We start from the raw sequence: 18,967 nt of genomic DNA on the forward strand, positions 1-18,967 counted from the left end.
TCGCGGTGGAAAAGTGAAGGAAAGTGCGCTGTCTAATTCGCAGTTTATCTCTCACTGCTGAATGAATGATCAGGGCGGTTTCAGTGTTGAACTTTCATCTGAAACAAACTGCCCAGTTGGGTTCAGTACGCCTTAAAGATAGCCTGCGGTGCTGCCACAGTTAGACTCGGGAAATGAGTTCTGGGTTACAAAGAGAACCTGCTAATCAAGCTGCATTACATTTGAAGCGTTAACCATACACAAAGAAAGAGGTTAATGAACACTGAAGCAGCAAATAACATCCTTGTGTTGTCTCAGTTGCTTGTTCTGTTTTCGCCGAATTGCTTTTATTATAATTAACGGTAAGGGTTGTGCTGTTAATGCAGAACCAGGTGCATTTATATGGCTTCACATGATGCCTTCACGCACTGCTGCATTTGCTGGTCTTGCTGTTTCCTCAGAAAGGTCACGGCATCCCGAAACTGATGTTTAGCAGTTCATTTACTTCAAAAATCAGAAGGACTGAGTGTAGCTGTAACTTGCAGCTTTAACACATGTTGAATAAATGCGTGTCAGGACTGGGGAACTTTCAGTGCAATCTGAGATTGTATTGCGTCACCTCGTCACGAAATAGTAGAAACAACTTTATGGTAAAAAAGACAGCTAATTGCCCCAGCATTTTTGCGGCAAGAAAATTTACTTGCAGGCCGAGTGATCCCCATTCGACTCGAGAAATCGCTACACGTAACACATTGAGCAAACTGCAAGGTAGGCCTTTTATTATTGCAAGGTTTAGAGGCCTTAAAAAAATTTGGTCTCAGAGGGCGACTGAAGTGCAATGCATCAACATGTGCAAATTACAACAAATATTGGCAAATGAACAAGGCACAGTGCATAGACAAGCAGGTTCAATTAATGTCATATGAACGTTGGAGCCAACTTTCTAGTGCATGTGACAAGACACCAAGACAGCGCTTCACATAGTAACAAAAATAGACATCACTCAGAGTGTACACGGATTTGAAGAAGAAATAGGTTAGCAGCTTATTTCTGTTGGCCTGAAACACAAGCGAGGCTTTCCACAGTGTTGAAAACTGACGATATGCTGATGTGTCCATATGAACATTGACGCTGTGACAACTGACTTCGCTCCGAAGTCAGTTGTCCGAATTGATTTAGGCTCCGAATTGATTTAGGATGAAATAAGCTTGTAAACTTGGGACAGTTGTACTCTATGTTCAGCAATGGTAAATGATGATTTGCATGCTATATTGTGCGTAACAGAGATCCTGATAACATGCACTGATAAAGGTCAATGCATCCAGGCAACAAGGACCACTCCATACAAAGTATGGATAGGGAGTGATGATATTTTACAGCGAACCTAATGTTCCAAACATGATACCGTGTAAACATTTGAAATGAGTAACATTTAGCGACAAAACTCGCACACCAACAATAATTTACCCCATAAACAGAGCTTCAAAGAAGGCAGTTTCTTCAAGAAAGTATTCGGCTCCCACAAGAACATGCATGACAACCTACTATGTAGGACATGGCAAATGCAATACTGGGTGTGTGACCCCAACTCAAACGGTCTGACACTGGTTTGAACACACTTTGGTTTTTACACAACGTCGATGACAGTCCAACTGCACTAGCCCTAAAAATGCATATTTTACACCACACACACCTCCAGAGATGTTCACATCCACAACCACGGCTACACAGAGAATTTCCTACGATTCACGGCCTGCCGACCGTAACGACCGTGCCAAAAGTTGGGTGACCTTGTCCACATCTGCTGGTTGCACCGCTTTCGTTGCTGCTGGGCGATGGCTAGCTTCCTCAGAGTCGGAGTCTTCGGTGGCCGTGACCCAGCCGTCATCCACCACACAGGAGACTGCTTGTGTTGAAGGCGCATTGTTCGTGCTTGTTGGGTCGTTGACCGTTTCACTCAAGGCGGGATCGCCAAGGCAAGCCAGGCTTTCCTTGAGCTCTGTGTAGGTTTTCCGGGCTGCGTTCACCAGTTCCAGCATGCCTTTGAACTGCACCTGGAAGTGTGGAAGAAAATTGAAAGGAGCCATGAAAACAAAATACAAGTCTGATTGATTAAAAAGACTGACAGCAATGACACCAATTTTATCACAAACTTAAAAAAAAATAATAATGCGGACATTAAGCAGCCACTTCCCGGCGATTTTTCTATGATGTCACAGAATATTGTTTGTGGTGCGATTGGCGGCCGCCTACTGAACAGCCACCACCAAGAAACGTGGCTGGGCGACTGCTACACTAGCGTCCAAATGTCCTTCGAACCAAATGTCATTTGACTCAAATGCCAAGTTGTGCTGCTGCACTAGGTTTTGAAATGCCATTCGGCTCAAATGACATTCGAGCCAAATGAGCACCGAGAGGGACATTTGGGATTTCAAATGCCATTTCGAGCACTCTCGTACGCAGCGTCTTCGATCAGCAATAATAAATACAATACTTCCGTACGTAAAACAAACAAAATATTTTTGTTTGTGGAACTTTGTTCATTTACTTAAAATATGAAATCAGCATATTTAATTTTCATACTCTAAAACCAGTGGTGTCTCTTCTGGTGTCTCTGGTGTCTCTTCTAAAACCATACTCTAAAACCACTGGTGTCTCTTCTAACTTGGTATCATTTTACTGCCTTAGACTGCTCCTAAATTTGATTGTTGTACTAATATTGTACACAAACGGAACGTGGCGACAACAGCGCCACTACAGCACAGTGAGCAATTGTGAAAGCTTTCAAATTCCATCGAAATTGTAGTGTAGCACGGCGCATTCTGAATGGCATTCGAAGCACCCCATTTGAGTCAAATGACATTTGGTTCAAATGACATTTGGACCCTAGTGTAGCCGGGGTATTACACCGCAATCCAAGCACCCAAAACCGCTTCCAGTGCAGTTCATAAAACAGGAGGGAGTACTATGGAGGAAAGAACTCTCCATGGGAAATAGCTTGTAAAGCATGAAGGGGCGGTGGCTGAAGGGCTGAAAACTGTTTGCATGTACTCCTCAAAAAAGCCTTTCAGGTGCGCCTGAGCCTGCATGACAAGAAGTGGCGTCAGCAGTGCCAGCTCTCAGCTAGAATTATATCAATTACCCAACAATATCATGTTCTTTTTCATATGGGCAGTTTACGTAGAGCATGAAAAGTAAGCATGCGGTTTGGTACAAAACGCGAAATGCGTAGTCAAATGCTGCTGAACGACAGATGCAGTGGAATTTAGTTCACCCCGAAACTTAATTTTTGGTTCTCTGAACAGCGTCTGCGTCTAAAAAGCTACGGTAAACATAGGGGGCGCTGGCTAACACCGCAAACCGAAAAGGAACCACGCAAAGATGTATCAGTTTCAGAAAGATAATGCAGGGAAATTTGGAGGAAATTCTTAAGAAACCTGTAGACGAAAATCATAACAGGGAAATATCTGAAACCAAAAATGGGAATTTTTCTCCTCAGTATTGAAACATCACTGCACGGCGATGACGTCCACAATCGCCCTGTACTTGGCACTATTGACTGCGAGGGCCACCACGGGAGAGGCCGGCATTGCGGTCATTTAGATGTCACTTGTAGGATCCCTGTTCCCATCTTGCTACGTAGTTAACTTGGAGCACGTAGCACTTCCTTTAGGGCGTGCTTTCTAAGTGTATTTTCGTGTTAATTTTTGGCGTTTGAACGTACTTCGCGTAGTTTGACCTCATGGGGACTTTATAACCGTATCAACTGTGGTAGGCTGCCCGCAAACAACTTAAGCACGGTGGTGCATGCGGACGTATGCGACTGAACCTGGTCTAAGCGTAACCTACGGCTCGTTTCCCTGATCAACATTGTGGGCTATGACAACCGCCGAGCTAAATTTCTAGATTTCGCTTGTCGTTCGCAAGGAATGGATAAAGCAGGAAATCATGAAGCGTTGACTGCTCGCAGAAAGGCTCCGCACTCACGCCCACCGTGCCTGCCCACACGCCCACGAAGCAGCCCGAACCGACACAGGCTGTGCCAGCAACACCTTGTCGCCGCTTTTTAAAACCACATTGATCGCGGAAAAGAAGTTCCACATTCGCAGAAGTGTATTTTAGTGTGGTGAAAAATTGTGCAAGGTAGTGTCATCAGCTGTGATTTTCAAAGCGGCGATCAAATATCTGCCGCGATCAACGGCGGCGGTCCTGGCACCACCGGCCCGTTCACACGTGGCGTGGCAAGTGGCCGAAGGATGGTGATAACTGCGCGCAAGAATCAGCCAAGGCCGTGGTATCTGCATCATCCATTGCTTAAATGGCAATCACTGCGGATACAAAGTTACACATACGAGAAAAGGGGTGACAGTGTGGCGAAAACTTGTGTTAAGAACTGTTGTTCACTACTGTAGCGATAGCAGCGATAAAATATATGCCGCTACGCTAAGCCTAAAGTTCCCAATATCTGACTCCGAGCATCCGAAGCCAGCTGCCAGCTGTTGGAGAACACCTTCTTCCAAGAGCGTGTTGCGTTTGGGTTCCCCTAATTTCTTAGGGGCCTCCAACGCTTGGTTCCGCTACTGTAAAACTCCCCATTACCCCGCGACGTGTTTCGCCACATATAGAACCTCGCCTCTGTGAGCAGTCGTGAGTTCTCGAATTTGGTGCCAGAGAAAAGCAGGCTCACTGTAAACAGACAGAAGCCCACGCTGCAATTATAACTTCCCACGGCGAGGCCCTAATGAAGAATGACAGTTATCCTAATAATGAATGACAGAGGCATGTCTAAACCCGATCGGAGGCGTTGAAAACTCGTAACTCGTGTTCATACCATTCATACATTGCAGATAACTCGTCGCGAAAAGTAAACGTATCAGCCGTACGAAGTACGCTAACAATCGTTAATCAAATCAGGGCAGAACTATAAAAAACATTGCAGAAAAAATAGGCACTGCTTAAGCCAAACTACAGATTCTACTAGCATTTTTAAGAATGTGTGGCAAAGCAATCTGCTCACCGTTCTCGCGTAGTCATTCATTTACCGCGTAGTGAAATAACTGAGCCGCCCGGTTTTGTCACTGTTGCAAGGTCTATTTTCGTTGAACAGAGTCTCGTACATGTCATGTCGCAAGTATTTCATAATGAATTAGCAGCGTACTTTTGTCGACATCACTTGCAGCCTTCTTGGCGTCAGCTGGTTGCATAAGAGCTGCGGATCGCGATGGTTGCAACTACATAGGCGCGGCGGTGTCACCGGTAATATGCGAGTCGCTGATTGCTTGCCTGGATTATTCCATCGGTAGACCATTTTTTTTTTGTGTAATTTGCATCAAAACCACGAGAAGGGGGCACACGGTGGCCACAACAAAAAAACACACAGTCGCATAAGCGCGAGAAATGTGTTCTGGCAGACGACAACACAACTCGGCGTCTTATAAGTGACAGCACTCGCAGCTGGTGCCACGGAATCAAAGCAGTAATTACACCCTAGAGGACCCACCTCTCGGGCGCTGTAGTCGAAGATGCCCACGCAGCTGACGCCCACCTTCTTCCGGCCCAGGTGCCCCAGGGCCCGCCTCTTGAGAGCGAACACGGTGGGGACGTAATGCGCCCGCGCGTACTCTATGATGCCTCCCAGGGAGTGGTCCAGGCCGCCTGCAAGAAGGAGCATGGGCGGGCAGAGAAGGCTCAATTAAATCTTTGCGTACAAGTGAACTCTGCTAGACACAACAGGTAACCATGTCAGTAAGCTAAGCAAGGAATACGAATGATGGAACACCGGTCACTGACCAAGTCAAATGACATTTAGGGAGCCCTGTGGCTGCCTTTTGTTCACAATAAAAATGTCATGTTTATTTTGAGATTTGGTCAAAGACGGTGTGCCGTCCAACCATCAACTTTAAGCTAGGACTGCACAGTTGGTTGACATAAACCACACTACCGAGACAGGAAGATGGGACGCAGCTCTGATGCTCACCGAGACGCACTCCCATGTCACTCGCGACAGTTGTGATAGTATGCATTAAAAACGATAGCTTTTTACAAGTTTCACCGGAAAGCAGGTGTTTAACGGCACACGTTGTGCGCCTGAAACGTCGACTCCTGCTGAATGATGCCAAATACGTTTGACAGTCGATCATAGAGCAGCAGTCTTGGTTACCTGATCAGGTGACCCCAGAGGCATACAAAAGCAGCTTTCTCTGGGACATTAAGGTGCACAGTGCTGTCTGACAAATGCTGGAGTATTTTTGTTGGCAACTTGCGAACCGTTGATGGCGTTTCAGAACAGTGCGCCATTTGATCCACATTTGAGTGTATTGACAGCAGGGCTGTTTAAGCTTGAGCTTGGTCCATTGGCACTAAAAAAAAAAAAACACTCTTCCGGCGCGCTCCTCCTGGCAAGACCTTCGCGCAGATGCGCAGGCGGAGCCTCGCCTTGCCTAGCTATGACGTCATCACGTGTGTTGGCACCTCTCGACTTTCGAGGTCACTCTGTGCAGCGTTCGTGGCATCATCTCTTGCGTGAGCCTCTTGTCAGTTCACGTGCGTTTGCGCCTGAAGAAGGGAGCATAAGTTCCCGCTAGGGATGCCGAGTTTGCAAAGCCAGTAGTTGTGGGTTCTAGTGCGCGTTAACGAGGTCCACTTATAGAGAGATGTGAACGCCTGCGGCCAAAACGATCCAGGCCTGCCAGTCATGAAGAACTTTCAGCAGCAAGTTCAGAAGTCCGTGTGAGCTGCAACGCCCAGGTCTCCAACAAAGGGAAAGGGGCCACCAGCTGTGCTGTTTCTCCAGCCTTGTGCCACTAGTGCGAGCTGTGCCAATTTTCTGAAATTAGATTGCATGTATTTTCAAACAATATATACTACAAATACTTTTTAGAAAAGAAAAATACATAAGAAATTCTGCAAAGACAACCAGTGAAGCTCAAGGCGAACCAGAAGTGACAAAAAATTTTGAGCAAAGGTACGATTTCACTTACGGTGACCTAACCATAATGACCAGTAAAATTACCCCACCTTCCCGCGAGGGGAACCCTGTGGAGATGCGACGCATCTTGGGGGTTCACTTGGTGTTTCCATTGGGTTGATTCTCTAATTTCGTGAAACGTGTGAGGAACGCGTATGATGTATTCTTTATTTAACACGCGGCGTAACGTTAACGATGACGGCCTTGTGGTCGCTGAAGTCTACGGGTAGTGGATTTTGGACCACCGTGCAGTTTGCAGCGAAGATCAAGTCTATGCACGTGCCCGAAATCGGAACGCCGGTGCTGGAACGACCGCGGCTATGACGCAACGTGGCGCGGCTATGACGCAACACAATCCACTTTAACCCAATCCAAATCCAATCCAATCCAACCCAATCGAATCCAATCCAATGCCCCTCGCGAGAGAGTGTTCGCTATCGCAGGAGAGGGGGTGAGCGGCGGAGAGCGCAGCTCGCGCGGCGAGGAGAATGGGGGAGGGGTGTGGACGGACAACAACAACGCCGTATGGAGGGACAAGGCGAGTGAATGAGGCGCAGTTGCATCTAAAAATGCAGGGGGTAAACAAGGCAACAAAACACGTTTTCGCCGTTCAGTGCCCCCTTAGTCAACACCCCAACATTTATTTCAGTAACTGCCCCGGAAATGTCATTGCTGACGACACGCAACACACGATTTAGCGGTAGAATTAAAATTTTGGCTTAAATTGTGCAATTTCTCAGTTACTAAAGCATTGTTTACAGCCTGACAAGCGCGGGGGGCACTATAATACACCTAATCTTTCGAATAAAACCAACTAGTATTTTGTCTTCATGGCCCCTTTAAGCTTGTGGGGGCCAAGCCCCTCATATCGGGGCGAGGAGGCGCTAGCGACGTCCTCCTCCTTGGTGGGGCGAGGGCGTTCCTCGCACGCTTCCCTCCTCTCCCTACGAGGCGACGGGGGATGCGTGCAGGAGACTCCCCGGGGAGACCGCCCTTGAGACGCGCAGCGATCGCACGGTACGTAAATGCCCTTCGGCCACTTCTGGCCGTTTTTTGCATTGGCCATTGTTTCCCACTTCCGTGGGTCACGGCACCCACCGTGTCGATTAGCGCATGCCTCGATTTGCGTCAGTGCGTTTATCTAGGATGCCCGGCGAGTCTCCGCGGGCATATTCCACTTCTTGGTGGGTTGCCCCCGCGTCCGCGATGTGACGGCGCCGTCTGAGGTCAACGGACGAGCGCCGATGCCGCCCGATCGAGTCCAGCGGCTTGAAATGTGTAGCGGCCACAGAGAGCCCCTGTCCCCTACGTCAGCGAGCGTTGCGGCTGGCCAACGCCGGCGGACGCTAACTGCTGCCCGACTACGGGCTGGGCACACGCTGGCGGGTGTATATGCCCCAGGGGCTAGGTGCGTAGTACAGTGTAGCGTTTGTATCGTGGTTTCCCGCGTAATAAACCACTGTACTATGAAATGTATCGCTTCCATGTGAAGTGACTGACGACATACACTCGCGGCGAGAGTCGTGGCTCGCTCTCGAACCCATTGTGGGCAGAGTCTCTCGGCAGGGCAGTTCGGTGCTGCGCGAGAGCAGTGAGATTAACGACGGCGCGTTATTCTATTACTGTTATTCTATTCCTTAATGGCAAGGATTAAGGATAGGATAATGCCCACAAGCTACATAAAAGCTATCACAATGCTTCGAGTTTGGGCCTTGCAGTGTGCAACTTGGTTTAAAGGCCCTCTGTACTACTTTTCGAAATAACAAAAATTCCCTGGTTACTTTCAGCATTAAATTCTTTCGGCAACGTTCGCGGTCTTGTACCACTTCTCAAGGAGTAAGGCACTTGGTGATAGGGCGTAGCGAGTGCCCTGACCATTTCCCTGTCATACCGGATGACACGCCTGCAAAACACAACGTACTACACAGCATGCAAGTGGTGCGCTAGTACACTCACCCTCTGCCCTGACCTCCTCGATGTCGGTGGCGAAAATGATGCACTTGAGTTTGTTCAGCAGCAGGAACTTGCGAACCTCCCTCAGGCCGTACACGAGCCGCCGCTTGATTCGGGCCTGTACACAGAGTGGCATCGTCATCATCAGCTGATCTGTCTATTGTAAGACATTGTAAAACAAAGACAAAGGCCTACACTGTATTGTCCACATCCATTATTTGCCACTGAACTTCCTTATCCCACTTTTCCATCGCGTTACACAGTCACTCACAACTTGTCCGAAATAGTTATATCCAGCCACCTCTTCTAGTTTTTGACTGCCTCTGCCAAAGCAGGCACATTCTGCATGTCTCAACATTATTTTTAAATTATCCATATTTACCTTTAACCCTACGATAAGGTTTTCAGAGTGCAGCTCCTAAAACATATCCCCTCAATCCCTGAACAAGGCGATGTCATTGGGAAAACTCGAATGGCCCAGCATTCTCCATTTACTTGCACTGTCGTTTCCTCCCATTTAAATTTCCTAAAGACCTCACTGGGTGTAAATAAATTCAGTAAGGTAGTACCTCCTCGAGTGAAGCCATTCTTAATAGGCCTTATTGATGCCTTTCGTTCTCAATACATACATACGTACGTGCACCAACATGACATACAGTCAAACCTCAATGTAATGAAGTCGGTAAAATTTGTAATTTAGTTCGCCTTGCAAGCCACAGGCATGCTGACGGAGCCGCAGAGACCATCCGCGCGATGCGGCTAGCTCCAGAAACTGCTTTTCACTGCTCGCTGAAAAATAACACGACGGCAAACAAAGTTGTTCACGCGTAAAAAAAAGCCGATAATGTGGGCGAAATTTACACTGTAAAACGTCATACGCGCCACGTAGGAAAGCGCCCATGAAATATACTACGCGGTGGTAAGCCTAACCGTCTCTGGTGAGGCCAGCCGCCATCCCAAGCACTTCGAAGCTCTCGCCATACGGTGCACTCCTCCCCACTGACGCAAGTCGTCAGGCTCCTCGCAATGCCGCACGTGGCGCTAATCTCTTCCTGGCTGAGGCAAAAAGACACCGCTGGCGCGCAATCGCGAATGCGGGCATAAAAAAACGGGCGCGCAAGGCTCATAAAGACCCACAAATGCTTTGCTGCGCACTTGCTGGAACGATGGAACTCAACAAGCACGAGCGAACACGTATGAAGGAAAGAGCGGCGGCATGCGGCGGCGGCGGCGCCATGCACAGTTTGTAGGCAAGGAGCTTGTAGGCAAGGAGCTCGCTCGCGGATTTTGTGTCTCACTGCATCCATAGCATTGGGCGGCCCGTGTCGCCATTCGCGTTTTATCGAGAAACCGTTTCGGCGATTGCGTCTCCCAAAATCTACTTCTACAACCGAATTTCGTGCCTAGTTGTCCATGTAACTTCGTTACATTGAAAATCCGGGAAACGGACTTCGTCACATCACAGAGGTAAAATGACCAGACTGCCTTAGGCAGATGCTTTAGGACAGATACTTTAGGCAGGACATGTCCCGGTTTTGTGGCTGTGGTCTCGCTGTCCCGCAGCCTGCTTGTGGGACGGTGTTTTGTCCCGCTTTCGGCCGAAAATATGAGAAACAGGTCAGTGTCACTAATGAAAAGCTGGAGGAATGAAAGAGCCAGAATAAACCGTTTCAGGAACCTTATGAAAAGAGTGCACACGACAGGCCTAAGCAAGAAACTGTTGTGTGTTTCTTGCTTAGTCCCAATGTCTGAGCTGTTTTCTTGAAGTTACAGTGTACAAACAAACCATTCAGTACACCCTTCTGCCTTTGACGAACGGTGGGTGGACGTGCTTCAGTACTTATTTACTTATTCGGCAAATAACGTACCGTTGCTCGTCGAACAAAGGCCGAGAGAACTATGAAACAAATGATCTTTCAGTAAAACAAAATTGCATTGAGCCTTAGTGTCCGTTCAATGTGCCACGTTCTTCATTACCCCCCTTCCAGTTCGCTTGGTGCCCGAGGATATGGTCGCTTTCGTGACAGAGGGTGAAAATACATGGTGGGCATACACTTGAAGTTAAAAAAATCCCGTGGTTCGTTACATCGGTCATTTCATTACATTGAAGTTCGTTACATCGAGGCTTGACTGCATAGCCGTAATGTCAAGTGAGATTTTAATTCACACTCTGCATTTCCTAAAAGCACGTGCACAGATAAGACAGAAAATCTATAGGATTAAGGCATATGCAGCCGCAGGCGTGCACATGAATGATTGACAATGTATCCAAAGCTACTGTAAGCCATATAATACGGGAGTATGGACGAAATTGAGCAACACCACATCCTGAAGGAACACACCAAGCATGCAGCGTGTCGTCATCAGAAAATGTCGGGGTCAACTAGGAGAAGGGGTGGCTATAGTCTGCACTGAAATTAAGCTGAAACAGCACTAAGGATAGGACGAAGGAAAGAAGGGATCATCCCAGTCATTCTTTGTTGTTGATAAGTTCCTCCAGTACATTCCTTTGGTTTTCAAACAAATGCTCCCAACAGCGGAGCTGTTCAAGCTTTCGTCTGTCTGTGCGGATCGCTAAGAGCAAATTCTGCTTGGTGAAGTGGAGAGGGGGAACGCTATGCCAGGAGTGCAATTGAAAGTGGCGAGGAGGCAAGGAGCCGACGAGTAGGTGTGGGGAGTGCGCCCTTCAAGAAAACAGACGCTTCCCAAGGTCAGAATAAAACCTGTGTCTCTCATTAAAAAATTTTCGTCTTTCCGTCATCGCATTCAAGGCGCACAGCATTTCCTTTGGTTTTGTAAAGCGGGCGCTGGCTTTGGACTTTGGCAAAGGTGAAGTGGACTTTGCCTTCGGACTTTAGTAGTCTGGACATTGGACCTTAGGAAGGTGGATTGAAGACTGATTTAACTCGGGCTGCATAGAGAAAGATTACCTTTTCAACCATCTTTCTGTTAAGAAAGGGGAACACCTAAGAAAAGCCAAGTCCACTAGTTAAAACCGCCAACTCCACTATATCCTCGGTATTCGCATCTCAATTGCGAAGGTGGCCAAATTTTTTTAAGTTTCAGCTATGTAGTCTGTGCTGTTGTGTCCCCTCGTTTTCTTCATTACACTGTAAGCACTGTTTTAGGTTTAAGCTTGCAAATGAATCACCAGTATGCAAGCTTCCGCAGCCAGAGGATTTGTTAGTGTGCATACCTTGATGGGGTCCTTCTGGTACAGCCTGTCTTGGAAAAACACCAAATCGGTGAGCAGGTCCCTGACTGCCAGGCTGATTTCCGCACTCTGCACGTGGTCGCAGTAGCTGCATAAAGCAAACAGCACGATGTGGTGAGGAAACAAGAAAATTTCGGGGGTGCTCCGTGCTGTTACTGCAAACTACAATATGCAGGGTCCAGGCTAAGACTAACGTCCTTTACTTAATCATGAAATCTCCAACTAACCCCTTTTGCGCAGTCCCTTTTGCAACTTATGTCGCATTTCCCCTTTTTTTCTTACCAAGTGAATGCTGACAGCAGCTACGCCACTGCTCTCGTAGTCGCAACCTTGGGCACAAACACAACACGGAAACTTCTTTCACCACACAGATTTTATAGACTTCCATGGAATAGAGAGTCATTTGCAGGGGGGAACGTGCCGACGAATGGTATTTTTACACAATGCCTGAAATATAGGGCCACATGGTGATGGCATAGGGACTTGGGCATTCAAGGAAAAAGTATTCACATGTACACATGCATGTTTTAAGGGGGGACACTGCTCTTAAAAAAACGTTTTTAATTTTTAAGTAAACTCTGTGAAGCTTGTCAGTCTTCCTGCTTTTCCCACGCTGATTTCAAATATGCCATTATTTTTTTAGTAAGTCAATTAGTTCCCAAGATAATTAGAGGTAATTAGTCATTTTTGGAGGAACAATAGACAAAACAGGGTTGGTCGTAAAACTGTCATCTTGGCATTTTCCAACACTATGAATACTGGCGAGTGAAATAAGAGAATCAGTTTTTCGATGCACCACTTGGAACTAATTTTACAGCTCATTAAACCTTGGTGGCACCAGTGGCAAGGAACCATTTTGAATACCGATTTCAAACACCAAAGTTTAATGAGCTGTAAAAGTAGTTCCAAGCAGTGCATCGAAAAACTGGTTCTCTTATTGCACTCGCCAGTGTTCATAGTGTTAGAAAATGTCAAGATTACAGTTCTACGACCAACCCTGTTTTGTCTATTGCTCCTCCAGAAATGACTAATTATCTCTAATTATCTTGAGAATCTGGCACTTGGGTCAAACTCACAGCAATAAAACAGAGATGTTGGCCCTGCTGCTATAGTGCTCACCTGGGCCGCCACCTTTACGGGCTTGTAAGTATGGGACTAAATCAAACAAGTACATTCTTGGAAATTAAGAGCACCACAGTGGGAAGTATTTTATAAAATGCCTAGTACAAATTTTTGCAACCAGTACTCTTTAGTTACTATTCCAACGTTTCTAAAAACAACTGCTGTAATGGAATTACTGCTCCCATTGTCTTTCAAATCAGTCCCCTTTATGGTTAAACCATGCCATAATACTAGTAGCAGTGGCCTGCATACTCTTCTTAGGCCAATTGACTTACTCAAAAAATAATGGCATATTTGAAATCAGTGTGGGAAAAGCAGGAAGACTGACAAGTTTCGCAGAGTTTACTTAAAAATTAAAAGAAATTGCTTCATGAGCCATGTCCCCCCTTAAGGAGGCCATAAAGACAAAGTGCAGCCTTGTATGACTTTAAACAACCAGCTTTTGGTAACCCAACACATGCAGCTCCATTCCAGCCCTGAAAAATGATTTTTTTTAGATGAATAAGGAAAAAATGTATTGAGGAACTCAAATTTCCCTTTCCACAACAACAGCAGGGAGGGAATACTAAAAACGGAGCTATCAGTGTATCAACTTCACATGAGCATTCAAGCGTTTGATTAAACAGAACCAGAGGCCCCACTATACAATCACACAGTCACGTTTCTGAACGGTGGCTTTGGTCCGTGATGGCCAGTTGAGCAAACAAGTCTTTATGACTCTAATGAGGGCCTGGCGAGAGGGTGGCTGGTGAGGAGCCACTGCTTCATCTGATTCCCTTAATATCTAGACTATTTGTTTGCATAAAAAATGATATTCTTGCAATTGGGCCGATTTAATGGGTTATCATGGGTTAATTATGGGTCAATTATTGAGTGATTTCTTCAATTTATTTGCATGTAAAATTGCTGGACCTGCAATTTCTAATTAATCAAAAATTCCAATTAAGCATCTTTGAATTATCGAGAGTCGATTGTACTACAGTATACGATCACTTACTCCCTGAATCTGGTGGAGTGTAGGCCCTTGGTCTCCCGCTGAGCCACTGCTGCTTCCTCCGAGGCCAGAGGCAATGGCAGTGTTGTGTCTACGCCGTCCACATTGCTGGTGTCCTCTTCCCCTTCTTGGCAAGCCTCGTCGACGACGACTTCGACTGCAGTGGCGGCGCTGTCGTCGATGCGGCTCTGCCTGGCCGCTGCGGCGAGCAGCATCTTCTCCTTGCGCTGGCGGCGCTCCTCGCGCTCCTTTAAGATTATCTGCGTGCGTTAGATGGAAGAACAGTGTTTACCCACTCTTGAAGCGTAGACTACCACCAGACTCAGCTTTCTGACGATAGCAATGTGAAACATCATCATCTCGTCAGTGATGTCTGCCCATTCAGGATACGAAGCTTGACCTGTCAATGGTGCCTACACGCGTTGTCATGACAATGGTATAGATGGTTTTCACTGAAAAGTTTAGCTGTCAATTTCTCCACTTGGCAACACTAGAAACGGCCATAGACATGGCCGAAGCGCTGCGGACATGGCGCAGCTTGTTCCACTGAGGCCGCACGCCACAGAAAAAGAAAACACCGGTGTGCATCGTCTGCTCCGTTTCAACACGATTCTTAACGGTGGTGTCAACAGAGATGTTATTAATCACACTAACATTGGAGTCGAGACATTACTGCGCGTTCGGTGGGGTCGAGTTTGGAATGTCCAACACACATGTGCTTAGCACGGACAGATACTGCCATCCTGTGGAGCCCTACGTAACCAATGACGGCGCACTCACATGGTTGCCTGCATGCACGCCTCGCCAGTGAATACAACTTATACAGTAGCTGACCACTTTTTCGGACTCCAAAAATTTGGACTTGCTGGACATTTTGGACTTTCCCGAGGAACTTTCCCGAGGACTTTCCCGAGGAATTGGCCCATAGGAGTATATGTATATGAACAAGGGATATTTTGGACAAAATGAAGCCGGAAGTTTGATTTTCAGGACAAAGGTTTCTGCGGCAGAGCCACAGTGCGGCTCCAGGACGACGCCATTTTGAATCCTAAGCCACCTGGCTAGATTCAGATTAGATGGGGATTGGCTTCACCCCCGCCGGGGTAACAAACTTTGATCTGGTTGCTGCAGTGGACAGCAACATAGTGTTGTGCAGAGACCTAACGGACGACGAGATCGTGCGCCAAGTGACTGCACTGCAACAAAGCACCTCTGACTCTGACGAAGGCACTTGCGACCGCCCGCAACCATCAGCACAAGACATTCCAAAGCTTTGGCGTTCCTGTCCAATGTTTACGAAGAAAACGTGACGCTTGCAGAGATGCAAGCAGACGTTCTCACACGAAGAAGGAATTTAAGACAAGGAACCATTCGCGACTTTTTCAGTCCTATATAAACGAAATAAAGTTAGATTTTGCGACTCGCGGATTTTTCGGACTGCTCTTTTATTCGGACTATTTTTAGTTCCCCTCTAGGTTCGAAAAATTGGCCAAGTATTGTACCTGTGATTAAACTGAAATTCGAGGTGGGGAAGAGTGTCTTACATCACAAGCTTGATTACTGCAGTTATGATGGCGAAAATTGGAAGACATGTAGTTTGTTGCTCTGACTTTAGAAATAAAATTCGATTTTGTGTAAAGCTATTTTTTTAATTTGTTAAAACTTCCAGAAATCCGGAAAAACTGTTCTACAAACAAATTTTATATTTAAAATCACGGCGAGGAGCTACACATGTCCACCAATTCTCATAATCATAACTGAAATAATAAAGTATTGTCTTTTAAGACAAGCTTCCCCCTTATAAGGCAACAAATAAAAAGAAAATTGCTTGCCGCAAAAAGGGCCCTGCAACACTTTCTTTTTCAACTTTTTTCTAAATCTTCAATGCTTTCAGAACAAAGTCAACAAACAGATCTAGTTCTTAGATTAGGGAATCACAAAGTACCTCAGCCAAACATTACTGCTCTATGCCCATCAGATAACTTGGAAACCTGCTCAAAAGATTTTTCTCTCTTTCCCAAGTCTTGGCGTCCTTTGAGCGCTTGAATTACTTCATTACAGCAATGTAGCAGCTATTGGACCCTTCCTTTCTGTAGCAGAAATAGACACACACATTTCATAGCCACTGTAGAAAAAAGCCACAAAGCAAAGCAGAAAGGGAAGGCGGATAGTTTGGCTGCGATGAGCCAGTCACGCAGTGCCACCATGTGCTGTTGATACAGTCAAACCCGTTTATAGCGAACTGCAATATGCACCGCGATTTGTTCGATATATCCAATACTTTTGATACAGCCGAACCCGCCTAAAAATAGCTTATTGTTACGAGTTCACATTGCGCGGTAGCCCCCCCCCCCCCCCCTCCACCTCAACTACACCATCCCCGCTTACAGGAACGAACACAGTAAAGTAGCCATTATTAACCGTACTCAAAATAATCCATTTATTGCAATTATTAAAACTTCTTTCCGCCTTAACTGCCTACTTTTCAAAAAAAAAAAAGCAGTGATTTTTGTTTTCACTTTCATTTTGGCGGCTACAACTAGCATAGCATTCTCTACACGAAACATTGTTTGCGAGTCTGCGTTCTCGAAAATCGACGAAGCATTGGCGGAGCACATCGACTGCCGAAAGTGCTTCACTATAAGCATCGGACGGCTTTCACTCGCGACACCCCACAGTTCACCGATGCTTCTGTCTTGGTCCGGACTCGCTGACTGGGTGGGTTCCGTCGTAAGTCCCACGCGGCGGAAATTGTTACGGAAAGTGTCGGCCGTCACGTCGCTCCGTGCAAGGCGCAATGTCCCTGTCGCGGCTCCGTGGTCGCGGCCAATCCACATCTCAATCGCCGCTCTGTGACCATGCATTTCGGCGGCCATTCTAGGCGCGTGGAGTTCGATATATTGCATGTGAACTTCGTTATAAGGAATATGTTTCCCATGTATTTCCGTAACTGAATTATTTTTGTTCGATATATGGCATAATTCGCTCTATCCGGGTTCATTATAGCCGGGTTTGACTGTATAGCTTTGACAATGCTTCTAGGCGTGAAGGAAAGAGTGAAAGTGTTTGTTGGAAGTGTTGGGGAGTCTTTTTAAGTCTGCTCACGTGCTTTGAAGGCAAAAGCATTGCTTTCCCCTCGCGCTACTTATCACAGACGTCTCTTTCTTTGCCTTTGTTTGTTTGTTTCTTGGGGCGAACTACTTCACCAGGCAGACTGGCGGCATTTCAGGCCACAGCTTGTCCACGATGAGAGTTTTCCATGGCTAGGGTGCGCCTCCTGTACAGACATTCCATCGTTTACCCTTGGGCTCAACATCCTAAGACAGGACATCCAAACCAATGACAACCATAAAACAAACAGTGAATGTGCCCTCGCAATGCAATATCCGCATTGCAAATATTGCATTGCCCCGCATTGCTTTTTTTTTTTTTGCATCGTGCCCTCGCACTTGCGTGATGGCACATTTTGACGTTTGTGTTTAGCGTTTTCCGCCAAGCCGGGAAAGACGAAATGTAACCGACAAACTGGCTCAGGGTATGCAAGTATTGCACAAGACTTTCAAAAATGCGGAATGTGACTTGTGTTACACTTTTGGTCACACTGCGTGTATCTAAAGAGTACCTTTTAAAGTGAAGCTTTAGTGTCCTCCCTGATGCCGTTGCATGCCAATACGCCCTGCAAAAAAGCCAACTTTCTCTGACGATGATGATGAATGATGATGGGAGAAGTGAAAGAACGAAACGCTTCCTGTGGCCGGCATTGAACCTAAGTCCCTCGCGTTATGAAGCCGCCGTCTATCCGACTGCTCCATTTCGACATGGTTGAAGTGAACGCCAAGCAGCATGTACCGATTCATGCCGTACACCCCAAACCCAAACGTTAAGCCTACGGAGTGCACACCGAGAGTTGCTGTGGGTATTACAGAAAAGTGCTGTGTACCTCCATAGTAGCGTATACCTGCAGTATGGGATTGGCCGACCAAAGAATTCATCACAAGAAAGCTTGGCATTCAACCATTGCCATCGTTAGACAAAGTGGTGCGCGATTTTTACTATCCTGCATAGGTTGCCGGTATCCACCTTGGCTTCCAGGCACAGCCTTTAAAATACATTGGTAAATGCTTTGCTGCACTGCCAGTGGAACCAATTCGAAATGACCGAAGAAGCGCTATTTCTTGGGTCAGTGAACATACGTTCAAAATATCGGACTTGTACTATGGGGATCCTGGTGTCCGCTGCCACTGCACGACCAACCAGTTCGTGTCACCGTGCGGCAATTTGCCCCTTTCATCCCTAAGGGCCAGCTCACTTTGCTGCCTCCACGCCTTTTCAAATTCCTGCTTGAGTTGAAGGCGTCTGTGACCATTGTGATGAAAAAACTGCCAGGCAGCGGCCGCTACGCCCTGTCAGGTGGTTAATGTAACATAACTGTCACCGGGACGTGCAACGCGAGCTTTGCACGGGAGCCAGGACATCTTAAGGTGCGTCACGACTTCTTTTCCGTAAGGTCATCATCCTGATGTCGTGCCAGAAAGCCCTCAAGACATTCTGGCTGCCAGCTCGTGCCTTGGATTGCTCTTTTGTCCTGATGCTTAAATGTCAGCTGTACCTAACACTTGACGATTACGCCCTGCAGTACGTGCCTGTGACTGGACAGACTCAGTCCCTCTCTGCTGTGAGCCCACCATTCCATGCAGCGATGCGCAAGCACATCTGCGCGCTGCGCCCGGGACTATAC

At 46.9% G+C, this 18,967-nt stretch overlaps 1 protein-coding gene across 4 annotated transcripts in view; it reads right to left on the bottom strand.

The window, feature by feature from the left end:
• Nucleotides 1-731: 731 nt before the first annotated feature.
• Nucleotides 732-18,967, bottom strand: part of LOC144179444 (uncharacterized) — an 85,367-nt gene continuing 67,131 nt past the window's right edge. For 2 of the 4 annotated variants that reach the window (XM_077707800.1, XM_077707799.1), the window contains exons 10-14: nucleotides 14,233-14,489; nucleotides 12,096-12,201; nucleotides 8,903-9,017; nucleotides 5,480-5,634; nucleotides 732-2,033 (exon numbers count right to left, since the gene is read on the bottom strand). In XM_077707800.1, coding sequence (XP_077563926.1) covers nucleotides 1,719-2,033; nucleotides 5,480-5,634; nucleotides 8,903-9,017; nucleotides 12,096-12,201; nucleotides 14,233-14,489 — 948 coding nt within the window. In that variant the 3' untranslated portion in view covers nucleotides 732-1,718. The remainder of the gene's footprint in view (nucleotides 2,034-5,479; nucleotides 5,635-8,902; nucleotides 9,018-12,095; nucleotides 12,202-14,232; nucleotides 14,490-18,967) is intronic. The other 2 variants (XM_077707802.1, XM_077707801.1) reach the window with 1 other exon arrangement.

Source organism: Haemaphysalis longicornis, unplaced genomic scaffold (assembly GCF_048455015.1).
Source record: "Haemaphysalis longicornis isolate Haplotype H1 unplaced genomic scaffold, Haemaphysalis longicornis Haplotype H1 scaffold_4, whole genome shotgun sequence".
Taxonomy (NCBI): Eukaryota; Metazoa; Arthropoda; class Arachnida; order Ixodida; family Ixodidae; genus Haemaphysalis; species Haemaphysalis longicornis.